General features: G+C 41.3%; 1 protein-coding gene across 3 annotated transcripts in view; it reads right to left on the bottom strand.

Moving 5' to 3' along the window:
• LOC103267245 (engulfment and cell motility protein 1-like) overlaps positions 1-25,421 on the bottom strand; it is a 162,101-nt gene that overhangs the window by 13,391 nt on the left and 123,289 nt on the right. For all 3 annotated transcript variants that reach the window (XM_008064843.1, XM_008064844.2, XM_021715939.1), the window contains exons 3-5: positions 19,697-19,809; positions 11,221-11,328; positions 3,392-3,474 (exon numbers count right to left, since the gene is read on the bottom strand). In XM_008064843.1, coding sequence (XP_008063034.1) covers positions 3,392-3,474; positions 11,221-11,328; positions 19,697-19,809 — 304 coding nt within the window. The remainder of the gene's footprint in view (positions 1-3,391; positions 3,475-11,220; positions 11,329-19,696; positions 19,810-25,421) is intronic.

Below are 25,421 nucleotides of genomic sequence, written 5' to 3'. Positions count from 1 at the left end.
TGTAGAGATGAGGTCTCGCTGCCCAGGCGGGTCTCAAACTCGCAGGCTCAGGCAATCCACTCACCTCAGCCTCCTAAAGGCGCGGGATTACAAGCTGAGCCACCAAGCCCGGCTTACACATTTTTTTTAAATAAAAAATATTACATGACAAGTAAATGTCATCCATATGCAAATGAAATAGCTAAGCTGGTGGAAGTACTGCCACTCTCACCCCTCAAGGCAGACTGGAACTCCAGGAGTGGCTGGAAAATATGGGCCAGTGAGTCCCAGCAAGTAGCCTTCATGTGCAGTCTTATGTTTACAACACTGTGCCCTATCCATCCATCCTCCATCCATCCATCCATCCATCCATCTATCATTATCTATCCATCATCCATCTATCCACCCTCATCCATCTACTCATCCACCTACCTACCCGTCCATCCATCATTATCTATTCACCTACCCATCATCCATCAATCCACCCTTATCCATCTACCCATTCATCCATCCATTCATCCACCCACCTACCCATCTATCCATCTATCCACCCTCATTCACCTACTCATTCACCCATCCATTCATCCACCCACCTATCCATCCATCCATCCATCCATATTTTTTTAAGAAGTGTCATGACAATAAGTAAAAAAAGAGGGAGACTGCAAAATATCATTTACTCAGTTTATGTTGTTAGTCTCCTTTAAGGGGAGAGGAGACTGATACAATAAGGTCGAATACACCTATATATATCCTAGGTTCAAATGAAATCATCATCTCTACCCTGTTTTGATATTGATGGCATGTGTCTTTCTCTTAATGTTCCTTGGTTAGTCAGGCTAGAAATTTATCAATTTTATTCATCTTTTCAAAGAACCAGCTTTTGGTTTTGTTGATTGTTCTCTACTGTTTTAAGTTTCACTGATTTCTTCTCTAATTTTTATTATTTTTTTCTTCTGCTTGCTTTAGGCTTAAATTGCTTCTCTTTTTTAGTGTCTTAAGGTGGAAACGTTATTGATTTTAGATCTTTCTTTTTTCTAGTATCGTCATTCAATGCTATAAATTTCCCTCTAAGCACTGCCTTCACTGCATTCCACACATTTTGATAAGTTGGACTTTCATTTTATTTAGTTTGAAACATTCTTAATTTCTCTAGAGACTTCTTCTTGGAAATATGGGGTATTTAGAAGTGTGTTGTTAAATTTCTAAATGTTTGGGGGATTTTTCAGCCATCTTTCTGCTATTGACTTCTAGTTTAATTCCATTGTGGTCTGAGAACATACTTTGTATGATTGCTATTCTTTTAAAGTTGCTAAGACATGTTTTATAGTTTAAAGTGTGGTCTATCTTGGTGACTGTTTTCTGCAAGCTTGAGAAGAATGTGTACTCTGCTGTTGTTGTGTAGATTATTCTATTAATGTCAATTAGATCAAGCTAATTGATGGCATGGTTCAGGTCATCAATATCCCTTTGATTTCCTGCCTGCTTGATCTATTGATTACTGACAAAAGGATGCTGAAGTCTCCAATATAATAAGGAATTTGTCTACTTCTGCTTTCAGTTCTATCAGGTTCATAACTCATGTATTTTGATGTCTTCATGTTAAGTTCAGGCATGTTTAAGGTTGTTATGACTTCTTGGACACCCGACTCTCCATGTTCCAGCGTGATGGTTTGCATGTAATATCAGTTATCTCTGATAGGTCCAAATAAACTTGTAGATTTCTACTTTGCTTAGCTTCTTTTTACTGTGAGAATGGGAGTGGCAACTTTCAAGTTCCTTCCATACTGGGGCTGAAACAGGAAGTCCCTCCACACCTATCTCACACAATTCTCTTTGTTCTTACTTAGCACACTAGAGTCTTGGCAGGCTGCTCTGCTTTCAGGTATGCCCCTCCTGGCCTTCTCTGGGTTACAGACTCCAGTTGCTGCCAATTCCCCCACGTTGTTTCTTGCTCAGCTCCAAGTGTTATATAACCACAGGGACCTTCTCAGCTGGAGCTGAGCAGAACCAGTGCTCTCCGAGATTCTGGAGGGAACACCTGACATATGAAGCATATGGTAGTCCCTGCTGGTGTTGAAGAAAGTCTGCCCTACAAGAGGCAAACCATGAAAACTGAGTACTTGCTGCTGCAACTAAGGATGCTCCCCTGGAATCTGCTGAGCTACAGAATCCCTGACTCCCCACATCATGGAGAAGAGAGGATAGAAACTTCTATGGGTGCTGTATAACAGATAATCCACAGACCCTGGCCTCTTAGACATGCCCTAACATCCTTATCAACTAAATGCATTATATGATAGTATTGTGACAGGCTCAACAAAGAAGGAATTTCACTTGAGGCACGTTATACTTACTTTACTTAAGAAACAAAGATCTTGCAATCAGCCTCCTGGGCTACCTCTCCTGCCCTCTATCTTCCTGAACAGTATTTTCATAGCACTTTTGTTTTTCCTTAACCATACAGAGGGCCATCTTGCAAAGACCTGGATTCCCTTTTGTTTTATAACACTTGAAATTATAGAGCAGAACTATTTATTTTTAACCCTGATTGATAAGCAAGATGTGTATCACTTGGTGTCCCTTTTAGATACTGACATTGCAAATAAAGAAGCAACTTATTGATCTATGTGACATTTTTAGTCCCAAGGTATCTGGAGCACTCAGATAAATCTGGATACTTTTGGTCATGGATGGCATACATTACAAGATGCCAAGAGGTATGAACAAAGAATTGGCTCCCTGATGGCCTCTACAAGGGCAAATAGCTCCAGGGAGCAAAGAAAATTCTTCCACCTTTTCAGATAATCCTCCCTCCTTTGCCCTCTGCAATAGAACATAATGGAATGGTTGGTAAACTAGGAGGGGATGGCGAAAAGTGTTGCAGTGTGAAAGGGGGCTTAATTCATGTACATCCCTGGGGAAATGTTCTCCTTTAAGTTGGATTTGAGATATTTCACAGCCTACTTTCCATGATGTGGAAGGTTATCAGGCCTTTGAAGTTTTCTAGGATTCTTTTAGTCAGCTGTTCTCTGCCTGTCACAGGCTTCACTTGAGACCTCAGGGAGGATATTAAGGGGTGATTAGAGCAGGAGAAAATGAAAGAGAGTGGGGAGGAAGTTGAGGAAGGGAGAGACGAACAGAAACGGGAGGTTAATCCTTAGGGTTAGAAGTAGACTGGAAGTGAGAGGATGAAAGAGACAGTGGGCAATAGAAAAGTGGTCAGGGAGAGAAAAAATAAGGGTGAGAGATGCAAAAGGAATCAAGAAAGAAAAGAGCTGAGATGTGCAACAGCATACACACACACACACACACACACACACACACGCTGCTGTAAAGGAGGGCTGGGCTGACTGCAGTCGCTGACTGCATTGGACAAATAGAGCTATTTGCAATAATTTGGAGATCATACCTTGTTTTGTTTAAGGGCACCTTTCTCTTTCATATGAGGGCAGTCCTTTCCCGTCACCACAGCTTTGATATCTGCCACCGGCACTGCAATTCATAAAAGAAAATGAAAGTAACTACACCATGTGAAAACTTCAATGTCAATAAAGAAGCAGGACCAGAAACCACTGCAAAAGGAGAAAAGAAGAGTAATGAAAAGAAGAGACATAAGGCAGTGTCTCAGGACTAGAAACTAAAATACATTCTTATATTCTGGTAAAAAGCATCCTTGGCAAGGGGAAAAAGCTTGCCTGTAAGCAGGATTTGGTTTATTAAAACAAAGACCAAAAAAAAAAAAAAAAAATCCCATGAGAGTAGTGTGCGAAGAGATGACATTAGAAGCATGAGTAGAAATAACAGTGATTGTAATAGTAACAGTGGCACAAATACTGATATTGTAGAGGGCTCCCATGTGCCAGAAGCAATCCTAAGTGCTTTGCATATATCAGTCTCTCCTGCTATAGCATCTGCATCTATTTAGCTTCTGAGTCTTGGATAATGAGAGAAAGCAGTCATGTCTCAAAAAATTTATCTGACTCTAAGCAGTTCTGAACTCTCACTCTCCAAAATCTCTCTGTCTCTAGCATCTCATTAATTCTCACAACAATTTTGTGAGGCAGGTTTTATTATTTCTATTTTACAGACAACAAAACTAAACTCAGTTAAATAAAGGGAACATTCCTTTCTGATAGAGGATTCTGGAAATAATGCAGTTAGATAAAATGATGTTATCTTGTGTCTTACTCAGGAAGTGGAGGAAGATAAGAAAAGATATAGAAAGGTTTGTGCACTTAAATTTTTTTAAATCAACCGAGAGAGAGAAGGAAGTAAGATGGCTTGAAACTTTAATTTAAAACAATGCAATGTCATTCATCCCTCTCCAATCCCCAATCCTTCAGTCCATGAGGGATTGTGAATCAAGTCATGCATGCTGACCAGCTTGGCTTTGCCATGAATTTAGGATTTGTGGGAACTCCAAATCATCAGTTTCTTAGATTCCCTTAATAGTGAAAATGATGAGAAATTTCATGGTTAAAGCTCACACTGGGGAAGTGGGTGGTGGGTTGATAGATAAAGATAAAATTATAGTATATGATATTAAAACAGTAGTACAGGAAGGCTCCTTAAAAGTTATCATTTTCCAGGTACCCTTAACTACTTAGAATGTTGTTCAAATCTTTTGACACCTCTAGAGCTCTCTCTAACCCTAAGAAGAGTAGAGTTGTGATGAGCCTTCCAGGAATCTCTGCAAGTTTTCCTGCCATCTGTCCCATCACATCTTGCAGCCCTGATTCTAGACCCCTTTTGCAGATATTAATTGTGCTTATGAATATCTGTCTTTCCTCGGCTTCTGGTCACATGGAAAACTACATTTACCAGCAGCCTTTGCAGTCAGGTAGGGTCATCTGACCAGTTTTGGCCAATGAAATGTTAGTAGAAGTGCTTCTTTTGTAGGCTGAGGTGTCCTCCATTCTATCTTTCCCCTGCGCAGAAACTGAAGGAGCCACATGATCTATGTAGATGGCACAGCTGTGAGATGGCAAAGCAGTCACCAGCTTGTGCTCCTGAGTGACTGCATGGAGCAATCTTTTGCTAATCAATGGAAGTTATGTAATGTGAGCAAGAAATAAACTTTTGTTGTGCTTAGCAACTGAGATTTTGGGGTTGTTTGTTCCTGTACCAGAATGTAGCAGTGCAATCCCTTCTAACTGGTATAACCCTTTACCTAAGACCCCCTTTCTGCCTGGTCCCTATGGATTGGCATCTTCCTATGATTCCTAACCTACTTTTGACACTGACTTCAGCTCTTCTCAAATTTCCAATAACCATTGGTCAGCCTTGTTCCTCTCAGTGGCTAATCTGGCTGCCTAGTCACTACCCTAGGAGGGGACATTTGGACACTTTGGGACGTTGGTTAACTTCTTAGTGGAAGATCCACCATTGAAGTGAATCTATGATATACTTAGTAAACCCATTCTAAAATACTTTCTCAAGTTCTCAACTCATCCATCCCTCTCCAGTCCTCAATCTTTCAGTTCACAGTGGAAGTAATAACCACATTTGGGGTGATACTAAGCATGATTTAGGGGGATGACACCTTCTCAAGTTCTCAAGTCATCCATCCTTGTGAATCAAGGAGTGCATACTGACTGGCTTGGCTTTATCATGAATTTAGGATCTATGGGAACCCCAACTCCTCAGTTCCTCAGACTCCCTTAATAGTGAAGATGTTGAGAAATTTCATAGTTAAAGCTCACATACTTTTATTGGAGAAGTGGGTGGTGGGGTGATAGTTAGATAAAGATAAAATTATAGAATATATACAATATTAAAACAGTAGAAAAGGAAGGCCCCTTAAAAGCTATCATTTCCCAGGTATCCTAAAATTACTAAGAACTAAGAGTTTGAGTCACAAGTCCCTTGAAGAAAGTCTTTTGTTATAAATATAGCATGGTCAATGATCTAGAAATAGCGTCTACAATCTGCAAGTAACAAGTTACTCCTTAGTTTTGGAAACTATCACACAGAATGGGACAAGAATAATACCAAAGTCTGTCATGGAGAAGTCTTAAGAATCTCTAATGGAAAAGCTTCAGGAGAGAGGAGGCACTTTTCCAGTGGTTTTTGTGGAAGTACATATTTTATGTTTTTTATATGCATTGTCTCCTATCCCAGAAGCAAGCTGCTATATCACTCATAGGATTATGACGAAAAGGAAAACAAAAAATTCTAAAAATACAGTGTAGTTTTTAAAAGTTGCTTTCCGCATAGTCTCTAGATGCACTAGAAGATTAGACATTGGAAGGGTTCAAATGTCGTCCTCTCTCTTCTTATGAACAGAACTAGAGGGGTCAGGCTCATCTCCTGAATCTGCACACTCAGGGGGCAGCATGGGGCTCTAGATGACTTCAAAGCCAGTTGAGCATTTTGATCAGGCCCTTTTGTGTGGGATCACAAAATGGTAAGGAAGTGGTAACCAGAGATGTGAGAACCAAGAGGGTCATCAGTGAAGAAAGCCCCCTCCCCTCAGGTGCAACCCCTGAGGTATGGCCTCATGTTTTTCAATGCTTTTTCCATTTGAACAGGATTGAGACAACTTTAATTCAACACTCCTGTTTTTGCAGATGGGAAAACTGAAGCTTAACGATGAAATTAATGATGGCATGTCACATAGCCAGTGGGGGACAGGGTTGGGGTTAGAGTTCCTTCTTCCATTCCTTGCTCCCTTGCTAGGCCATGATTTTTTCCTATGCTTGGAACGTGTCATCCCCCGAAATCATGCTTAGCATCACCCCAAATGTGGTTATTACTTCCAAAATGTTCAGGAAATCTAGACTTTGATTGCTAATATCTGTAGAAAGAACTTAAATTGTGATTTAAAACAAAAATATGACTAGAAAAGTAAGTGTGGCCACCATGATGAAAACAGTTTCAGCTTTCATCACTGGGAACCAAGTTGAGACAGAAACCATCCCCAGGAAATAGCTAGTAAGCCTTGAGCACTCCACAGTGGAAGCTCCTGCAGGTGGAGACACAGAGGAGGGACAGGCTGATTCCAGGACAGCTGCGTTAACATCTGGTCTCTCCAACATGGTGGGCCAACCACATGACATGAATTGATGGGAAGGGCTATACTTTTGAAATCAGAGAGCCGGGGTTTGATTTCTAGATCCACTAACTGGCTCTATCACTTAAGTTCTTTTTCTTATTTTTTTTTTTTGAGTTGGAGTATCACTCCATTGCCAAGGTTGGAGTGCAGTGGCATGCTCACAGCCACCCTGCTGGACTCCAGTGATCCTTCCGCCTCAGCCTTCCAAGTAGCCAGAGCTACAAGTATGCGCTACTATGTCCAGCTAATTTTTTAATTTTTATTATAGAGACGAGGTCTCACCATGTTGCCCAGGCTGGTCTTGAACCCACGGGGGCTCAGGCAATTCTCTCACCTTGGTCTCCCAAAGTGCTGGGATTACAGGCTTGAGCCGCTGCCGTTTAAGTTCTTAGTGCCTCAGTTGCCTTGTCTGCAATGTTTAATTATAACATTATCTGTCCCATAGGGCCCATAGGGTTATCCTGAGAATTAACTCCTGGTGCTGAAGCCATGATCATTGTTGGCTTTTAATCTAGGCAGTACAGAGAAGTGGGTAAAAATCTGGGCCCTGGAGTTGGAAGGTTGTATTCAGATCTTTGCTCTACTATTTACTAACCTTGTATCTTGGAATAAGTTACTTAATCTATCCATACCTCAGTTGCCTTACCTGTAAGGATAACAATATATCCCTCTGTAGGCTGTTGAGAGAATAACTTATGTAAGGCTTTTAGTACAGTGCCTGGCACATAGTAAGCACTCAATAAATGTCATTTGTGATTTTTCTCATTGTCTGTCATCAAAATTCTCTGTAGAAAAAGGGACTTGAATTATTCACAGTGCTTCAGTGACCCAAATTGCTCTGTGTGCCTCCCTGTGTTGGCAGCTCTCCTCATCCACTGTAAGAGTTTAATCTCCTCATGGGAGGGGGTACACCTGCCAGGCCCCTCTGATGTGGGAGTGAGGAGTGTTGGCCTAGATTCTTTCAAAGTGAGGTAGCAAGGAGCCTGTATGCGGTTGAAAAGCAATAGTGTCCAGTGTTTAGTGGGGGTGCTGACGACCTGTAAGCCTGGTGGGAGGGATGTGGGACAAGAGGGGATATAAGGAGAGGTGGATTTTCAAGGGCCTTATTTCCTGACCAAAAAAAAGGAATACAAGGAAAGAGATTTCCCAAACCTTTTGGGAAGAAGACAGCTAAGGAGAGGCTCTCAATCCTCACCTGCACTATCTGGATTGAGAGGATTCTACTCCACTGTTTGATTTATTGATATCTCAATATTCAGCACTGATGAATTCAAGGGGTGGATGACAATCTTCCCCTTGGTCTCAAGAGAGCATAAGAGCAATGACACTGCATGTTAATTAAAGGCACTTCTCATTTTTCCAGTGGAATGAGGTTTCTGACTTTTAAGGGCTCCAAGAGGGTGGCCATTTGGCTCCAGATAGAATGTGGAATTAGAATTAAATGAAAACCAAGTGGCAGGCCCAGATCAGCAAACTTTTGTTTACAAGCCCAGACCCTCTGTCTCAGCACAGTGCAACTACATTTCACTTCATTAAATGAATCTACCTCCTTCTCTGGCACACATGTGCAGACGGATAACGCCTCACCAACATACTCACACACAAACACGTGTATACTCCCACATGCACACACCCCCACAAGTACACACTCTTGGTTCATCTTGCAAGGGATGCACTATTTCTTGAGCAGCTTTTTGGAACTTTGTTTCACTGTTTCAAAGACCACAGAGAAAGGGGGTAGACAAGAGTTTTGGAGGAATTGTCTGAAGAAACTGCTGCAACCTTCTCCAGAATGAGCATCACTTCGTGGTCACTGCTACTAGCTGCATGGAGATTAGCATCTCTGGTCTTTCTCTCCTGCAGTCACTCTGGTAAGCTGCTTCTCTCTGGCATCAGTACTCCTGGATCCTGGCTAGGTATTTTCTCCCTGGGGTCCCGGAGGAAGGGGCCTTGGTAGAGCTAGGGTCATAAGCTTGTGGGGAAGCCCAGAAACTGCCCCTACACAAGGTGTCAGTGCTATGGTTGCCAATTTCCTAGGCGGCTGGCCAGATGTCATGGGGGTGCTGTGCTAACACCTCACAAACCTTTCAGTCAAGGGCCTATCTTTAAGTTAAGACATGGAACACATCCCTACAGACATGAGGATAAATCATATATCCAGTGAGTGGGAGAGCCGATTTCCAGGGCCACATGGGGGAAAAAAATGAGTCAAGCTGTGTGTGCTTGGCTCTGACAGCTCTTTTTCCTCTCTTGGTCAGGTGGAGAACAGCTGTGGGGACCTCCCAGAGAGCTACTGGCTGCTTCAACCAACATTAACTTCTAACTCTTTTCATGTAACTGCTGCAGAGCAGTGGTTCACATTACTGGCCCTCATTTAGTTTCTACTCATGAAGGAGTTTGCATCAATGAGTTTTCACCAATTAATAGCAAATGCAGAAAAATGAGGACCTTGGTGTGAATTTTTCAGAGAGCTAATTTAATATAGCAGAAGGAACTGTCTTTATTTCAAGACTGGGTTCTCCTTACCTTTTCAATAGTCCTTTCTCTTATGATTGTGATATTTAGTTAGAAGTTTAGTTAGATTTTATTCTTTAACATTCTTGGTTTCTTTTTTTTTGCCCAAATTAAGTTGGCAGCATGCTATCAATTGACTTAAATTTTATATATTTTTGGTGAAAGCCATCTTTGGGGAAATCATGATGTGGACTATTGGACAATATCTAGCTTAGCAGTTCACAAACTTGAGTGCATATCATAATCACCTGAGAGGTTTGTTAAAATAGAGATTGCCGGGTCCCCATTTCTGATTCAGAAGGGCTGAGAAAAAGGTCTGAGAATCTGCATTTCTAGTAAGTTGTCAGGTGATACTGCTACTGATGGTTGGGGACCACACTTAGAGAACCACTGACTAGGTGGGATAGGGAAGGTTTTCTGAACTCTGAAGAGAGGGCCCTTATCTACAGGCCCAGAAGCCCAGGAGCCCCCCATGGCAGGGATGTAGACAGACTGTCCCATACTATGCAGCAGTGAATTTCAGATTTCTTTCTGCCCCCATTAGGGAGGCAGAATATAGGCTGGGGAGACAGTTCTCCTATGAAAGAAGATGAGATTGCTTTTGGAACTAAATGACACTCCAAAGACCAGACTGTCCCATTTTTAAGCTGGAGGAAGAGAGAACGTTCCAGGATGTCTGCCTGAGATGTCAGCACAGAGTTTGAATGTGTCAGGAAATTTCCCACTCATGGGTTATTTTCACCTCTGATGGCCGTGAGCTGCAAGGAAGGCAGTCCAGATTTGACTTCCATGCGCCCTGGGGTGACAGGAGAGAAGGTTTGAGATTTGGGTAAGGATTCTGTCAGGGACATGCTTATCTGAACACTTCAGGGTCAAGGTGACTTTTAAAGGTTATTTAAAAGTGTTCTGATTGTTATCTCCCTCTACCTGGGATATTCTCTGAGGCTATGTTCACTTTATCTCATTTCTCTTCCAAATTAATTTATTACTCTTGCGTATTTCAATGTTTCCATAATACTTTGCTTAATTTGTTCAGTTAACACTGTCTAATAGTTTGATGTGAGACTAAAAGAATCTTCCCATTGCTGCCTCTTCAAAAACATGTATGTTAAAACATAAAATGCAGAAAACAAAATATGCATAATATATATTTTGAGGAATATTTAGCAAACAGTAGAATGTAATTGATCATACTTTTTCAAAGTGTCTGAGTTAATTCTTTCAAGTAAGCTAGCCAAAATTTAATCTATCATTAGTGCTGCATTATGAGTATTAGGTACACTAAACTGTAATGAATAGATGTGGTAGAAGTCAGACATGTAAGTTTGGTGAAATTATTGCAGGTCATCAGAAAAAGAAAATTGACAGAATCAGATTTATATTGTTTTTGCTCCTTGACACAGCACCTGGATATGTAATATAAAAAGTGAATGTTTGAACCCCAAGTTTATCTTTCAGGAATGATATCTCAGAGTCCCTTTCTTCCCTGTTTGGTTCCAAAGCCCAAATTCATCAAGGTCCTGTTCTTGACGTCTCAGGCCAAGACTTACAACAAGATGGGACAGGTTCAAAGGGTGTATTTAGGCTGATAATTTTGCTGCATAATATACTGTGACTGGCAAACAAATGAACAACCAAAACTCAGGCCCTTACATGGGAGAGCTACTTACGTTTGTCCTGCAAGGAATCATGGGGCACTTCTCCCTGAGGACTTTCTTCCAAGTCTCCATAATGCAGGACCTTGTGATTAGGTGAAAGCCGACAATACCAAAACTTGTCTAAGAAAGAAACACAAGTTTATAAGTGATTTTGGTTTTCAAAAATATCAGCATGGCTATTTCCTGACCCTCTTGCCTAGAGGAACAAGCAATTAATTTGATTTCGGGTCTTCATGAAGAACGAATTCTAGGGCCCTGGGCAGTAAGCCCCCTTTTGATTTTCAGGTTTAGTCATCACCTATCTTGCTTGGTGTACATTTGGTAACCATCAAATCCTTCAAGTTCAGTGGCGATAGATTTTACCAGGTGGCGGTTTCCAGAGGGCAGTTTGCCTGTATTTATAATCACCACAGGAACTATTCCTTATTCACTTAGGTCTGACAAAAGTGAGTGGGAAGAGAAAAAACAGATTTCCTGGAACTTTTCTGCTTCCACTTACCTGTCTGAGATTTTCAGGTTGTTGAGATAGTTGTGTACAAGGCCATATCTTAGTTGACACAACAAACTCCCCACTCCTGAAGCTACTACACACCAATGAATGAATGAATGGTTAAGACACTAGTGAAAGACATGTGGGGGGATTCATGAGGAAATCATCTAAATAATTCAGAGATTTGGCCAAAGAATGAGGATATTCACAACCATTCTCTCCAATTCCTAGAATGTAGTTCTCTGAATAGGCATGGCCAGGGCCTTAGGATCATTCTTATAAATAACTCCCTCAACTTGACTGCCTCAGTTTCCTACAAGTAGTAGGAAATTTTGAATAAGCCTGTGAGGCAGGGAGAAGGCAAAGAGCACTTTTTATAGGTAAGAAACTGGAATTGTGACAGCAATGTTTGTGTAGCTCTCAAGGCTCAGCTTAAATGCTGCCTCCCTGGAAGCCCTCTTTGACCACTGCAGCTGAAGCGTCTCTCCTCATCCTCTGAGCTACTCCAGCAACCTTTTTGTATCACCAATTCAGCTTGGACTGGCATTAATGTGCCCACATGTTAACCCTCTTCGTAGTCCCCATTCTCTGTCACAGATCCTAGCTAAGCATCTTGCCCTAGTGGATATATTATAAACAATTACTACTGATGGAAGAAGAGGGCTACAGCCCTGACAGTGTGGAGAAGTTGTGGTCTCTTTGATGACAGCAACTGTCTTCATAATTGCAATGTCCAAATCCCTTTGCATGGTGCCTGACACATAAAAGGTGCACAGTTGACACTGGCTAAGCTGATAAATGAAGACCCAGGGGGACTTGGACAAAACGCCTAAGGCATGAAGTGTCTATCACCTACAAGCCCCTTTGTACCATTATGCAGTTGGCACTTTCTGTGACCTTGATTAAGTCACCTCATTACTATGCCTGAAACACAAATTGTTTTGAAACCACTCTAATTAAAAAGTTCTCCATTACATTTTAAGAAAAGTAATTTTATATCTAAAGTTGCTTTCCCCACAAAAACATGTTTTAACTATGATTCTTTTAATAGAAAAAAACAGTTTTAAGAATGGGAGTAAAAGCTACACAATGAACAAAGAAAACGCCCAGTGTTGACCCACAAAAGGAAAATGGCTCTGTGATTCCTGTCTTTGAGAATTCCTGAGTGTAGTCAGAATGTGGCAACCCATAGGCTTAAAGGAATCTCAATTTGGATGGAAACATTTGATGAGGGGGAAAAGGTTATTTAATAGCTAGGAAAACATCTGGAATTGCTAAATTTTCAAAATTATGTTACATATACACCAAAATGGGTCATTTTTCTGGGAGAACATTTCAAAGGGAGAAAACAAAATCATTCCCCGAGTAATTTACAGCCATTTAGATTAGGCAAACATGCAATTATCATTTTTTTCCCCGAGGAGACTACATTTGGGAACTTGACTTGTAACTCATAATAGAAGTTGTGAATTCCAGAGGAAGAGGCCCTGCTTTCTGGGCATTCGTAGGGCTCTTCGGGAACTGGGGCGGGGGAGGGGGCCCATGGTCTGCATGGCTATGATGACCAGAAAGCCAGCTACAGAAATGTGCTATAAAGTTTTCCTTCCCCTGCTGCCTCTATGAGATTTATGACTAAGTGGGTGACTGAAGGGTGACAGAGGCTGAGAAGCAAGTCAGTGAAAGGTGTCACTTGGATGTGCTGGGATTTTTGTGCATAAGGTCTTAGCATGTGCTTTATAGGAATTTCTTGCTTCTTAAGCTGGGGTAAGTGGTAAGGGGTCAGTGGTGAGACTTGAAGCCAAATAGTCAATAGGGCACAACCAAAGAAGATCAAGTGTAATCAATAGATTTTGAGGGGAAGAAATTCTGAAATTTAACTGGTACAAACATATATCATGGAATAAATTGCAGAACTTATATTCACATGTAAGATACATTGATTTGTAAGACTTCAGAAATTTTTGCTGCATATACTTTTAGGGTAAATTTGTTTATTCAGTGAATATCTGCAGTGTCTACAAAGCACTCAGTACTCTATTAGGTGTAGCAAAAAAAAAAAATCATTAAACTGGAAGGCAGACATGAGAGAGACAGCTGAAGAACTCAAGGAAAAGCGGCTCTCTTGGTTCTTAATGGCAGCCAAGAGAAAGATGTTTCCCAGGACTGAGAGGGAGGAACAGGGACAAATCCGTAACTCTGGCAACACTACAGGGAAGAGTAGGAATGGGGGAGGTCTCCAATGCAGCACATTCTTACATTCATAAACTACTAGAGAAGCAGTGGCTGTTTATCAGAGTTTCAGGAGGCAGAACAACCACCTTCCTTGCAAAGTTGCTGTCAATGTTTGTTTAAATGACGTCCAAATGGCTACATGGAATTCTGCCATAACAATATCTGGTGCACAGCTGACAGAATTCCCTCCTTCCAGAAGCTTACATTCCTTTGACTTATATGATACCACCCTGCCCTGGGTTTCCCTCTTCCTCTGACTAATTCTTCTCTATGCTATACCAATTCCTCTTCCTCTGTCCGCTACTAAAATGGTAAAGAGCAAAAAGACCCGCATATCACTGATGGTAAGTGATGTGTTCAGCTCCTCATCAGATGGGAAGTCTGGGATGGATGACAAAATATTGGAAAAAGGGGATGGAGGCTGAGAGACTTGTCTCGACTCATCATCAAATGGGCCAAATACTCAGCCAGTATCATCCTCTGGGTAAAATCTGGAGTCCTTAGCTTTGGAAGGTTTAGAGGTTGGCGGTGTATTTCTGTCTTGATGGAGAACAGAGCTGCCAGATCCAACCAGCACAACACACCGGCATGTTGAGTGAGACAGTTTCAGTGGCAGCCACCAGCAGAAGTTTGATTTGCAGTTTCTTTTATAGCAAGAAAAATGTGTATTTTCCTTTCAAAACCCAGCATGATGTTACTGGTTCCTCAATCCCTCTGGGCAATGAAAAAGTGGATTGCGTCACTAAAAGCAATTAGCAAGAAGCAGTGAGAACATTATCAAAGATTGTTTACTAGCATTTAAGGAGAAAATAAGAGTTAATATGAGGTCTTCCAGTCAATTACGAACAAGAGTATGTTAATAGTTACCTCCTCATCTCCAAACTCAAAAATGGAAGATATGGAGACAATTTCATGTTTCAACTTTTTTCCTGTGTGTGTGTGTGTGTGTGTGTGTGTGTGTGTGTGTGTATCTGTATGTGTGTATGTGTGCATGCGTGAAGGATCAAAGGAAAAACCTGGCTTCAGAGTGACAAGTCTGGTAAGAAGGGCTGATTAAAGCTATTCCCAATGTCACACAGATTATTATGGAGCTAGTAAGCACTGTCAACTGTAATTTTTGCAGTGCTAGTCAATAGAACTTCCTGCAATGATAGAAATTCTCGAATCTGCTTTTTTCAACAGTAAGAAAACAAATTTAAAATTTTCTTTTATTTTAAATAACATAAATGGTCACGGGTAGCTATATCAGATAGTGCAGCTCATTGTCTGTCTTGATCATCTTGGCTGAAGACACGCTGGGGGCTGGCCACCAGGTCTTTAGGGGAGACCAGCACACTGAATAATGGCTACCACTGGTGAATGTGAAATGCTGGTCAGCTCAGAGAGGCACAGGGCACAGCAAGAACCAAATCCCAATCAACTACAGTGTGCCAAGCCTTCAGTGTATTCAGGAGAAGGTCTGCTTCCTATGTAAGGTTGAGCCTTCACAAGTCACACAACAGGAGGCACCCAGCAATGTGTTTAAAGGGAAATATTGTCTTTCAGGTGATGAGATCCAGTATTTTTCTGGTGCTCCAGTAAAAGGAAATAACAACTACAGAAACAGATGAAGGTCATTCTGCCTTTCAAATCTTCTTCGTGTCACTGGGCTTTCTTTAAAATGAGTTCCTCATATTTTGATTCAGAATTCTCCCTCACTGGACAGATGTTTACAGCACATGACACCAGAGTCCCCAAATACTTTCAAAGATGATTTGGTCTAACAGATGCCTTGAAGTCACACATGAGTTACACACTCAGCTCTGGCACTTATTAGCCATGGGGCCTTCACCTAATTATAAAAACTTGAAGAACTTCTGTTCTTCATTTATTAAGTAATGGTGATAATTAAATGAGGAAAACATATATAAAGTATCCATCCTGTATATTCTGCAAAGCTGGTTTTCATTAAATACCCGTGCCTTCCTGATCTTCTAGTCAGTGGTAGTCCCTCTCATCCACACTGTTGTTCCTTTACCTTTTGGGGACAATGATGATTTGTTATTCTGGTCTATTAGAAAGTGTTTGTTTTTTTTTTCAATATGCATTTTTGTCAGAATGAGTTATGATTAGGTTTAACAAAACATTAAGAGAAAATTTCAGTCAAGGATGGAGGAAGGAACAACCTGCTTCCACTCCAAAGTGTTACTGTGCCTGAATCCTCTGGTTCTAGGTCTTCTGAATTGGCCACAAAAGCAACATGAGGTCCACCGGCCTTGTTGGAAGAAGTAGGAGGCATACATTTTGCCCAGCCCTGAGTCCCAGGATAAGTCTGTCATGTAAGTACTTAGAGAAGGGATGCTGGTTAATGAAATAAGCAGTATCTTCAATAAGAGGTTTCATGCTATCATTTCTTGAAATGACTCTCCAATATTTAGCCCTGGACTCTTATTAAGACCATTCAATACAAGTGATTCTGAAAGACCATCATTTCTGAAATATAAGGAAAACAGGGAGCAGTTCTTAAGCCTATGGATTCTCATCAGGCAAATGATGCTCCTAACCCAGGCAACTTCTGGGGTTTCATCTTAATTCTCTCCTGCAGGAGTCCAGGGAACCAGAAGCAAGGACATTTCTGTGAAGGATTCTGCAACCAGAGCATAATACTCTGTGGTGGGGACAGAATGAAGAGACGCAGGTGTATGGGCTCCAGTGCCACCCTCCCTCCTATACTCTGAGGAACTACAAGCTAAAGTTCATAGCGTACATCATTAATGAATGTTTCGTAATCAGCAAGTACCACACTGACGGCTGTAGATGTATAATTTAATTTAACCCCTACAGTTAGCTGATGTAGGAACTAACATCATCCCCATATGAAAGAAGAAGAAAGAGGTACACAGATATTGAGCATGTGGTCCAGGGCTACCCAGCTAGTGGGTAGGGAACAGGGACTTCAATCCAGCTTATTGTATCTTATGTGATTTGCTGCCTTCCAGTTCTAATGTGGCCAGGATCCCAGCAACCCAGAACATGCCTGCCTCTGAATATGCAAGTAGCAGAGCTGCACATGAGACAGGTCAAACAATTGGAAAGTATCAACTCAGGGACCATTTAGCCAAACATGGTGCAGGCAAGGACTCTCTAATTGCTGCTCTGCTTTCCAGTTTTTGAGACTAAACACTCTTCCATATTCTCCTGTATAAAGTTAATTACTTAAATCTGCTCGTCTGTCTTCTCATCATTGTGGGACAAGTTTAAAGGAAGAGTGGCCCTTGCACCAGGACGGGGTGTGCCCACTCTTTAACCTGTGATGGTCTCTGGCAGGCAGCTGTCCACCTCAGTCTGAGATTTCATGTAAAAGAGCATCTTTCTCAAAGGGATTACAAATGTCAAGTTCTCATTAATCTGTGTAAATCTAAATAGAATGTTTTGATGGGGTGATAGGGAATCAATTTCATCACAGTTGGCTGTAGATCCCTATTTTTAAGCACAGGGTCAGTCACCAGATTTCAAATCCATTTACCAAATACCAAAAAGCCTTCCTTTCTGCACGCAGAAGGAAGACTTTGTATTAAACATAGATGGTCATGCTCCTAAGGGAGCTCAACTAGTAAATTTATAACCTAGATGCTAATTTTTTTGTTCACGAGGTAGTTCATTTTTAGGAAATTGGAAAAGTTTACAGATAAGGGATTAACATTTTTTAAACAAAAACCCCTGAAATTATTATATCAAGACTCAGAATTTTCTGATAGAACCTACCCATTTCAATCCAGGAAGAGAAGTTTCATGATAAAGCAGAATAGGAGGTTACACTTCTTCAGAAATGAAGTTCTAAAGGTGTCGAGCTGGGCATCAGAGGTGGCATGGTGGGATGTGTCTATCTGCCATTCCCATCCCTAAACTTCCAGGCCCTTTTGACCAATGTCAAGTAAATAAAAACTTTCTAAATCATCTTTATGGGGCAATATATCCTACACATTGATTTTTCCAAAGGCCAATGAAGACATCAGGGCATACAACTGACCCTGGCTACATGAGCTCCTAATCCCTCTAGTCCTCCCTTCCCTCTTCATAGAGGGAAGCTTGTGGCCTTGAGAGGTCACATGTCCTTCCCAAAGACACCTAGCTGGTTAACTATCAAGTTGAGAAGACTAGAATCAAGTCTACTCACTCCCAGATCACTGCTTTTTTCCTACACAATCTTCCAGAGTAATCATAGTTACCTTTTGTTGCTACTTTCCAAGAGCTACAATCATGATTGCCTTTCTTCCTCGCAATAACCTTAGGAGACAGGTATTGTTATCCTCATTTTGGTCAGGGAAACTGCCCAAGGTCACACAATGAGAAAGGTGTAGAGGCAAGACTGCACCCACAACATCCGGCCCTGGGGCTCCTGTCCTTGCCACTGTGCCACACTGTCTTCTTGGAACGCCATGTACTCTGGCATGATGCCCAGTGCAAGGAATGCAATGAGAGAAGAGGGGACAAACTCACCCGTCAGTGGCCAATGGGAGAGAGGAGTTCCCTCTTACCCTTACTAATGTGAGCTTTTCTCTGTAACTCATCCTTTACTATTCTTACCATTGTCCTCTCCTGAGGCTCAGCTTGAAGCTTCCTGTCAGGGCTTCCTATCCTCTGTGAATAATCTGCTTTTTCATTCCTCAGGAAGTTCTGCCTCTGGAAGTTCCTCATGCGATCTTTAATGGTAACATGTGAAGTACTTCCAATTTACTGAATATTCAGCACATAGAAAGAAGTTAAAGTAAATGGCCAGGAGGATGGGCTCAGCTCACACACAAAATGATTTTTGTCACTGGTGGGTGGGCTCTGTGTCTGGTGATCAGGGCATCTATCAGGTTTCCAAATAGCTGTCCAAGTTTCTCCCAGGCCATAACTGATGTCTGTTCTTTGTACAGTTGCTAAGGCCTATGCTTGCTCCTGGGCCTCCCTCAATCTCTTCACCTCTCCTCAAACCTTATTTTTCAGTTTTGCGTTCTGGTTTTTGCTTCTAGGACAGTTTGATAAGAATATTCTGATTTGCAATCAGCACCGTGTCAAGAAAGGAAGAAAACAATCAAGGATTCTCTATTTGCTCAGCAAAGAAAAGTTGGACATGGTTCCCACCTGTTGGGGCTAGTATATTGACCCCCATTTGAATTTGACATTTTAAGGTTAGAGTTTATAGAGACACTTCAGAAATCTGTCTTGAAAAATCATGAAAACTGATTATATCCCATCTTAGTTCACTGTTACTTATATCCTCAAATAAAATGATTCTGACCTGGAAGAGAATCAGCATGGAGGATATGAGAATAAGGGCCATTCATAGAAAAGCTCCAAGATCAAACCCAGCAGTGGGTGCCAGTTCACCTAACACACAGTGAGCACGAAAAGGAAGGGCCCTGGAGCAGTGGCATGTGAATCCTTGCTTATCCATGACTTTGGACAAGTTACTTTATCCCTCAGTACCTCTGTTTCCTTATCTGTAAACTGGGCATAATCCTAGTAGCTACTTCCTAGGGTTATTGTGAGGCAAAATGTACTAATATAAGTAAAATTTTGGAAGAAGCGCCTGGTGGACTCACAATACATGCTAGCTGTTGCTGACACCACCACTGGGAATACTTTGATTCTCCCTGGATATGCACAGGAGCCAGAACGTTCTAGCTCCAAGGACCATGCTGCATGGCTGATCCTTAACCAACACCAACCCCTGTGATTCTCCAGAAAGCAGGCCACTGTTTACCCTACTCAAATTTTGAGTGCCCCCAGAAACAATACCTTGCCTCCGCCGGGCATTTAGTTTCCTAAAGCAGGTCCCTTCCACGAGGCGGTTCAGGCGCTGTTGTTTGATCAGCTCTAAGATTTCTGGCTGGATCTTCTCCTTTAGTTCCCTGTTAGAGAATAAACACATATTCCATAGCATGCCTTGAAAAACAGAGCTTGGTTGGGTGGGGATCACAGGCAGATCGGCAGGGAAGAATGAGCACATCTTTTCATGAACATCCCAATATCTCCCAAGTTGGTGCGCTACAGAATCGCTTTGTAAGCATCACTGGCCAGGGTTATCTGTTACAATAACACTATAGATTCCCTGACATTTACAGAATATCCACAAAAGCACTAGCCACTTCAGTGACATTTTTCAAGATCAAAGCGTCCTGAGAAACTTCGTCTTGTATTTTATAAAGCCACAAATACAAATGTATGCAAAAATCCATTGAGATCTGCCAAGACAATAAATCCTTAGTCATTTTTTCTTCCCTTGCTGCAAGTAAACTCCTGGAATACATTTGTAATTGAACCAAACAGGAATATTGGTGGACCATGCAATTACCATTCCACAGCAAGCACTGTATCACGGGTAAACCACAGGACTCACTTTTTGCATTTGAATCCATCGCTTGCAAATGGGAACAACACTGTCCCAGATTCTAGTCCACAGAGATTGATATAATGATGGGATAAATTAAAGACTATTTGCATCTTGTCTCAGGCTAATATAATATAATTTAGTTTGAGAGGTACTATGCTGCAAAGATAGCATGATAGAGTGGAATGGTTTTCAAATCTATTTTTTCTTTTCTTTTCTTTTTTAGAGCAGAGAAAATTTTATGTAGCACCCTAGCACTTGAGTTTAGTTAGGCTAGGGTTGTTCTAGTTGAAGCTGGACATGGAGATCCGAAGCCCACCCCTCAGAGGACTGTTACAGGCATTGGTGAGAACACAGACCTAGAAGTCAGAAAACTAGAGTTTCAGTGTAGGCTCTGCCTGTGGCTAGCTGGTCATGTACTTCATCTAAGTCTCAGTTTCTTTATCTGTAAAATGGGGATAAGAATCTTTCCTGGGAAACTGCTGGGACTCTCAAAGGAGACTGTGAGTATAAGTCTCTATTAAACATTGGACAGGAATGTAAGACGTTATTGAATTTGTTTTGGTAATATGTTCCCTTTTTCTCAGTCCAAACACTCCATATGCCAGTATTACCCTGTAGCCAAGGCTTACATATTCATCAGCCTCTGCCTTAAATCTGGGCCTGACCTGACAGTGGACCGCAAGAAATCTTTTCTCACATGGAGTTCCATCCCTACACAGGAAAGGTACTCATGCTTGGTAAGCACCTGCTACAAGCCAGGAAGAATACATGAAATTTTAGTTCATTTAACCTCCATTCCCTCTCTCATTAAAAAAGCAAACAAACAATTGAAGATAGTTATTAATATCATCATTCTCATTTTACAGATGGGGAAATAGCTCTCAGAGGTTAAATACAGAATATGGACACAGACTCAAGTCCTGCTTCTATTTACTCATGAACAAAAGAGGGGAATGGTTACATAAAAGGATCTGGCCATCTAACAGGGCATTCTAATACTCCATTCATTTTTTGGAGGCGTACATGGCCTCAAATATTCTGTCACTTGATACTGTTCCAGCTAAACATCTATAAAGCATGTTATGGTAATTTGACCCTTATAACATAGATTGGAACATCTGTAAAACCTTCCTTGCCCAGGTCTCTTAGAATCTCATCTCAGGCTTTCAGATTGCTAAAACTATTTATCATCAGTATTCAGTTCTTGTGAAATGGTCTCAATAAACTGTAGCTTTGATAAACCCTGCACTGAATGGAGAAGAAGGTGAGGAACTGCCAGGGAGTCACACATGGCAATAAATCACTACTTCTCACTCCCAAGTCTGGGTGACTGGGCGGAGAGGAAGGAGACAACACTGGAGGATGGAGAAAACACGGGAGAATGAGATTTAGAATCTCATTAATTCTTAGGTTATAGATATATCTTTAAATGATAGTTTTGCTAGGCCAAGGTTGAATTATTAAAATGGAGAGAGGGATGCAGAGATGAAGTTCACAAGGAGGAAATAATTGAAAGAACTTCTGAATAAACTTAACTGATGCTGTATGACTTTTTAGCATAAGACCCAGAGGTGCTTGCAATGACATGCTTCATAATGGAACCATCTTCCGGTGATGCACTCTCAGAATAAGTGAGTCTGCTGCTATAAGAGTGACCCTTTTTGTTATGAACTCCAAAGGACTCCAAAGCATGATCAATGAGGGAAACAGGACAGCTTTTTTTTTTTTTTCAATAAATTTCTTCCTTTCCTTGCAAATGGACCCAAGAGCTATAAAATTCACACATATAGGTAAACCCGACAACATGCTTCTGTGGCTGAGATTTGACCACTGGGGTAAGCTAAGTAATAACACCGTGGACTATATGTAGGTTTTGAAATTCTCAGTTTAGAGTCAATGAGAGTCATGGGTTCACTGGCTGTGCTCTGACAGATATCTTTCTCATTCTATCCAAAGGCCTTATAGATAAATAAAAGGAAAGAGATTAAAGAAGTGAGGATTTAAAGAGTATATGAAGAGTAATTCAAAGTCTAGCACTGTTTCTGGAAAACAGTTTCAAGTCCAGGCTCAGTGAGGCCACTGCCTACACAGAAGGCCACCAGTACCATTAAACCGCTGAGATTCCCTCTTTGACTTGGGCTCTGTTCTATTGAGCAACTACTTGCTGTCCATTTCAGAACAGAGACTGGCAAACTTATTTTCTGTAAAGCGCCATAAAGTAAGTACTTCAGGCTTTGTGAGCCATGTGGTCCATGTCTGTCTCAACTGCTCAGCTCTGCCATGGTAGAGTGAAAGCAGCCATTGATAGTATGTAAACAAATGAGTATGGCTGTATTCCAATAAAACTTTATTTATAAAAACAGGTAGTGGGCCATAGCTTGCCAAAGGGCACTGTGAACACTTTGGGCTGAGTGATAGTGTCAGTTGTGTGTTTCTGCCTCAACACTGGAAGGCCTCAGGGCTCAGTCCTTGGACCTTCTCTACATCTTGTATTATAGATTCAAGTCTTTAATCTTCAAGTCTTATATCAACATTATGCTGACAACTCCTAAATTTCTATTTCCAACCAAGACCTTTCTGCTGAACTCCAAACTCACTTGTCTAACGGCCCACTTGGATGTCTCCTAGCTTGACAGATGCAAAGCTGAGCTCCTGATCCTCTTATCCAGACTTGCTCTACTCACCTTGTCCTTTAGCTGCTCATGCCCCAAACCTTGAATTCACCCTTGACTTCTCTCTTTCTCTTACACCCCATATCTAATCAGTCAGGAAATACTATTGACTCTTACCTGCAAAATATGTCTAATTTTTAGTATACTATGATCACTTCTCATCACCTCTTTTTTTCTTTTTTTTTTAAGTTGGAGTCTCACTCTGTCACCCAGACTGGAGTGCAGTGGCTGCTCCCGGCCACCGCAGCCTCGACTTGCTGGGCTCCAGTGATCCTTCCGCCTCAGCCTTCCCTCATCACCTCTTGCTTAGATTATTGAAATAGCTTTTTACTGATATCTCTGCTTCTAAAAAATTGCTTCCTTAGAGTCTATTCCCAATACAGTGTCCAGAACAATTATTTAAAGACCCAAGTCAGACCACATCTGTCCTCTGATCAGAAACTCCCTATGGCCCACCAACAAGGCCTTGTGTAATGAGGCTCCTGGCTACTCTTCTGGTTTCATCTTTAAAAAAAAATTTTTTTTTTAAGATGTGGGGTACAATTCAGGGTTAGGTATACACATGTTCGTTATGCAGGTACCCTTGTTATTGAGGTGTGCCCCTCCCTCCTCTCTCCCCTGACAGTTTCCCACTACTGCCATTCCCTTTCTTGTAGTATTATGATATTTGTTCAAGGTCCACTTACGAGCGAAAACATACGGTATTCTCTTCTTTGTTTCTGTGATAGATCACTGAGTATGATAGACTAAATCCATCCAAGTTGCTGCGAAGTCCCTATATTTGTCTTTCTTTATGGTTGTATAATATTCCATTGTGTATATGTACCACATTTTTTAATGCAGTTCAGCTTCAATGGACAGCATGGTTGGTTCCAATCTTCTATGCTCTCTTCCTAGATTATTCTGCTCCAGTCATACTGGCCTCCTTGTGATCCACTGAACCTGCAGACCTGCTCTGATCTCAGGGCCTTTGCACTGGTGGTTCTCTCTGTCTGGAATATTCTTCTCCCAATACCCACATGGCCTGCTCCCTTAATCCCTTACACATCTTTACTCAAATGTCACCATTCTAATTAGAGAGCTCTACTCTAATCACCCTACTTAAAACTGCAAGCTCTCTGTTACTCTTATCTTTCTTTGTGTCTCCATTGCAGGTATTCCCTCTTAACACACTATCATCTAATTCACCATGTGTATTGCCTGTTTTCTCCCTATTAAATGTAATCACCACGGGGGTGAGGACTGTGTCTGTGTCTTCACTTCTGAATCGCCAACAACAAAGAACAGTGTTTGGTACATGGCAGGCACTCAGGAAATATTTGTCAAGTATTTGAACACTGAACAATGTATAACTGACCAGACTGCCCTACTTGCATTGATTATGAGCAAGCTTTGAGCCAAGTGTGTGGCTGATCTTTAGTGAGGATACAGTTTGGCAGGGTAGCTGTCAGCTTTATTTTTGGCTGTTTGTTTTTGCTTTCTCACCTATTTCCACTGCACTTTTTAACATGAGGTGAGGCATAAACAAATACATTCATAGTGTCAGTTTTACCATTTATATATAAACAGTATCACAACTTGTTTAATTCTGGTTACTGGCTGATAATAAGAGTGACTATTTCTTTGACTGGATATTATCTGCCAGGCACATGCTAAGTGCTTTTCATGTATTACTTTGTTGAATCCTCATGACAATCAGTGATGCAGGCACATGTAATATCTTCATTTTTAGACATGAGAAAAGCAGGCTTGGAATGGGTTATGTAACTTGCCTAAAGAGTCATATTTGTAAATGACGTCAGGTTGGTCTGTTAGCAACCCAGGTCTGGGTTTCATACATTTTACTTCCCTGTTTCCCTGACATTTGTTCTTGAATCTCCCTTCCCCTCCAACATAGTGTTAAGTGGTCTATTTTTGGACTGTTCAAGCTTTTTATATCCATTAACTTGGATTAATTGTGTGGATGGACTTATCTTCCCTGGTAAGTCACACTAAGCAGGAAATAACAAATGCATCCTCTTTGAAATAACTAATCAAAAGCTAAGAAATAAAACAGAGCTCCTTTAACCCAGTAAATATATATTCCCCCAAAACATTTGTTCACACTGGGTTTATATTTATCTTTTTAGAAAACATAAATGTCTTATAACAATAGGGAATGTGGCTCAAGGGGTCTGTATGAAGCCGAGGTCTGTCACTATGCTATGTACAGCACACACAGAGGCAGGAGGGTGGCCTGATCGCCAGTGGGGCTCCCCACTGGCGATCAGGCCCCAGATAAGTTGCTGTCCCTGTCTGCAAAATGAAAAACTTTGAACTGGATGGGCTTGTGGGTAATTTAAGATCTAAAATTCTGGTATTTGATCCTAGCCCTCAAGCTTGGATTAGATGCATCTCCTATGTGCTCTTTCTTGCTTCCTGTAACCAAGCACTGAGCCCAGTCTGTGGTAACTCCGAG

The sequence above is a fragment of the Carlito syrichta genome, unplaced genomic scaffold (genome assembly GCF_000164805.1).
Source record: "Carlito syrichta isolate Samal-C Ts95f unplaced genomic scaffold, Tarsius_syrichta-2.0.1 Scaffold308082, whole genome shotgun sequence".
Classification (NCBI taxonomy): Eukaryota; Metazoa; Chordata; class Mammalia; order Primates; family Tarsiidae; genus Carlito; species Carlito syrichta.
This window is presented reverse-complemented; position numbering and strand designations above follow the sequence as displayed.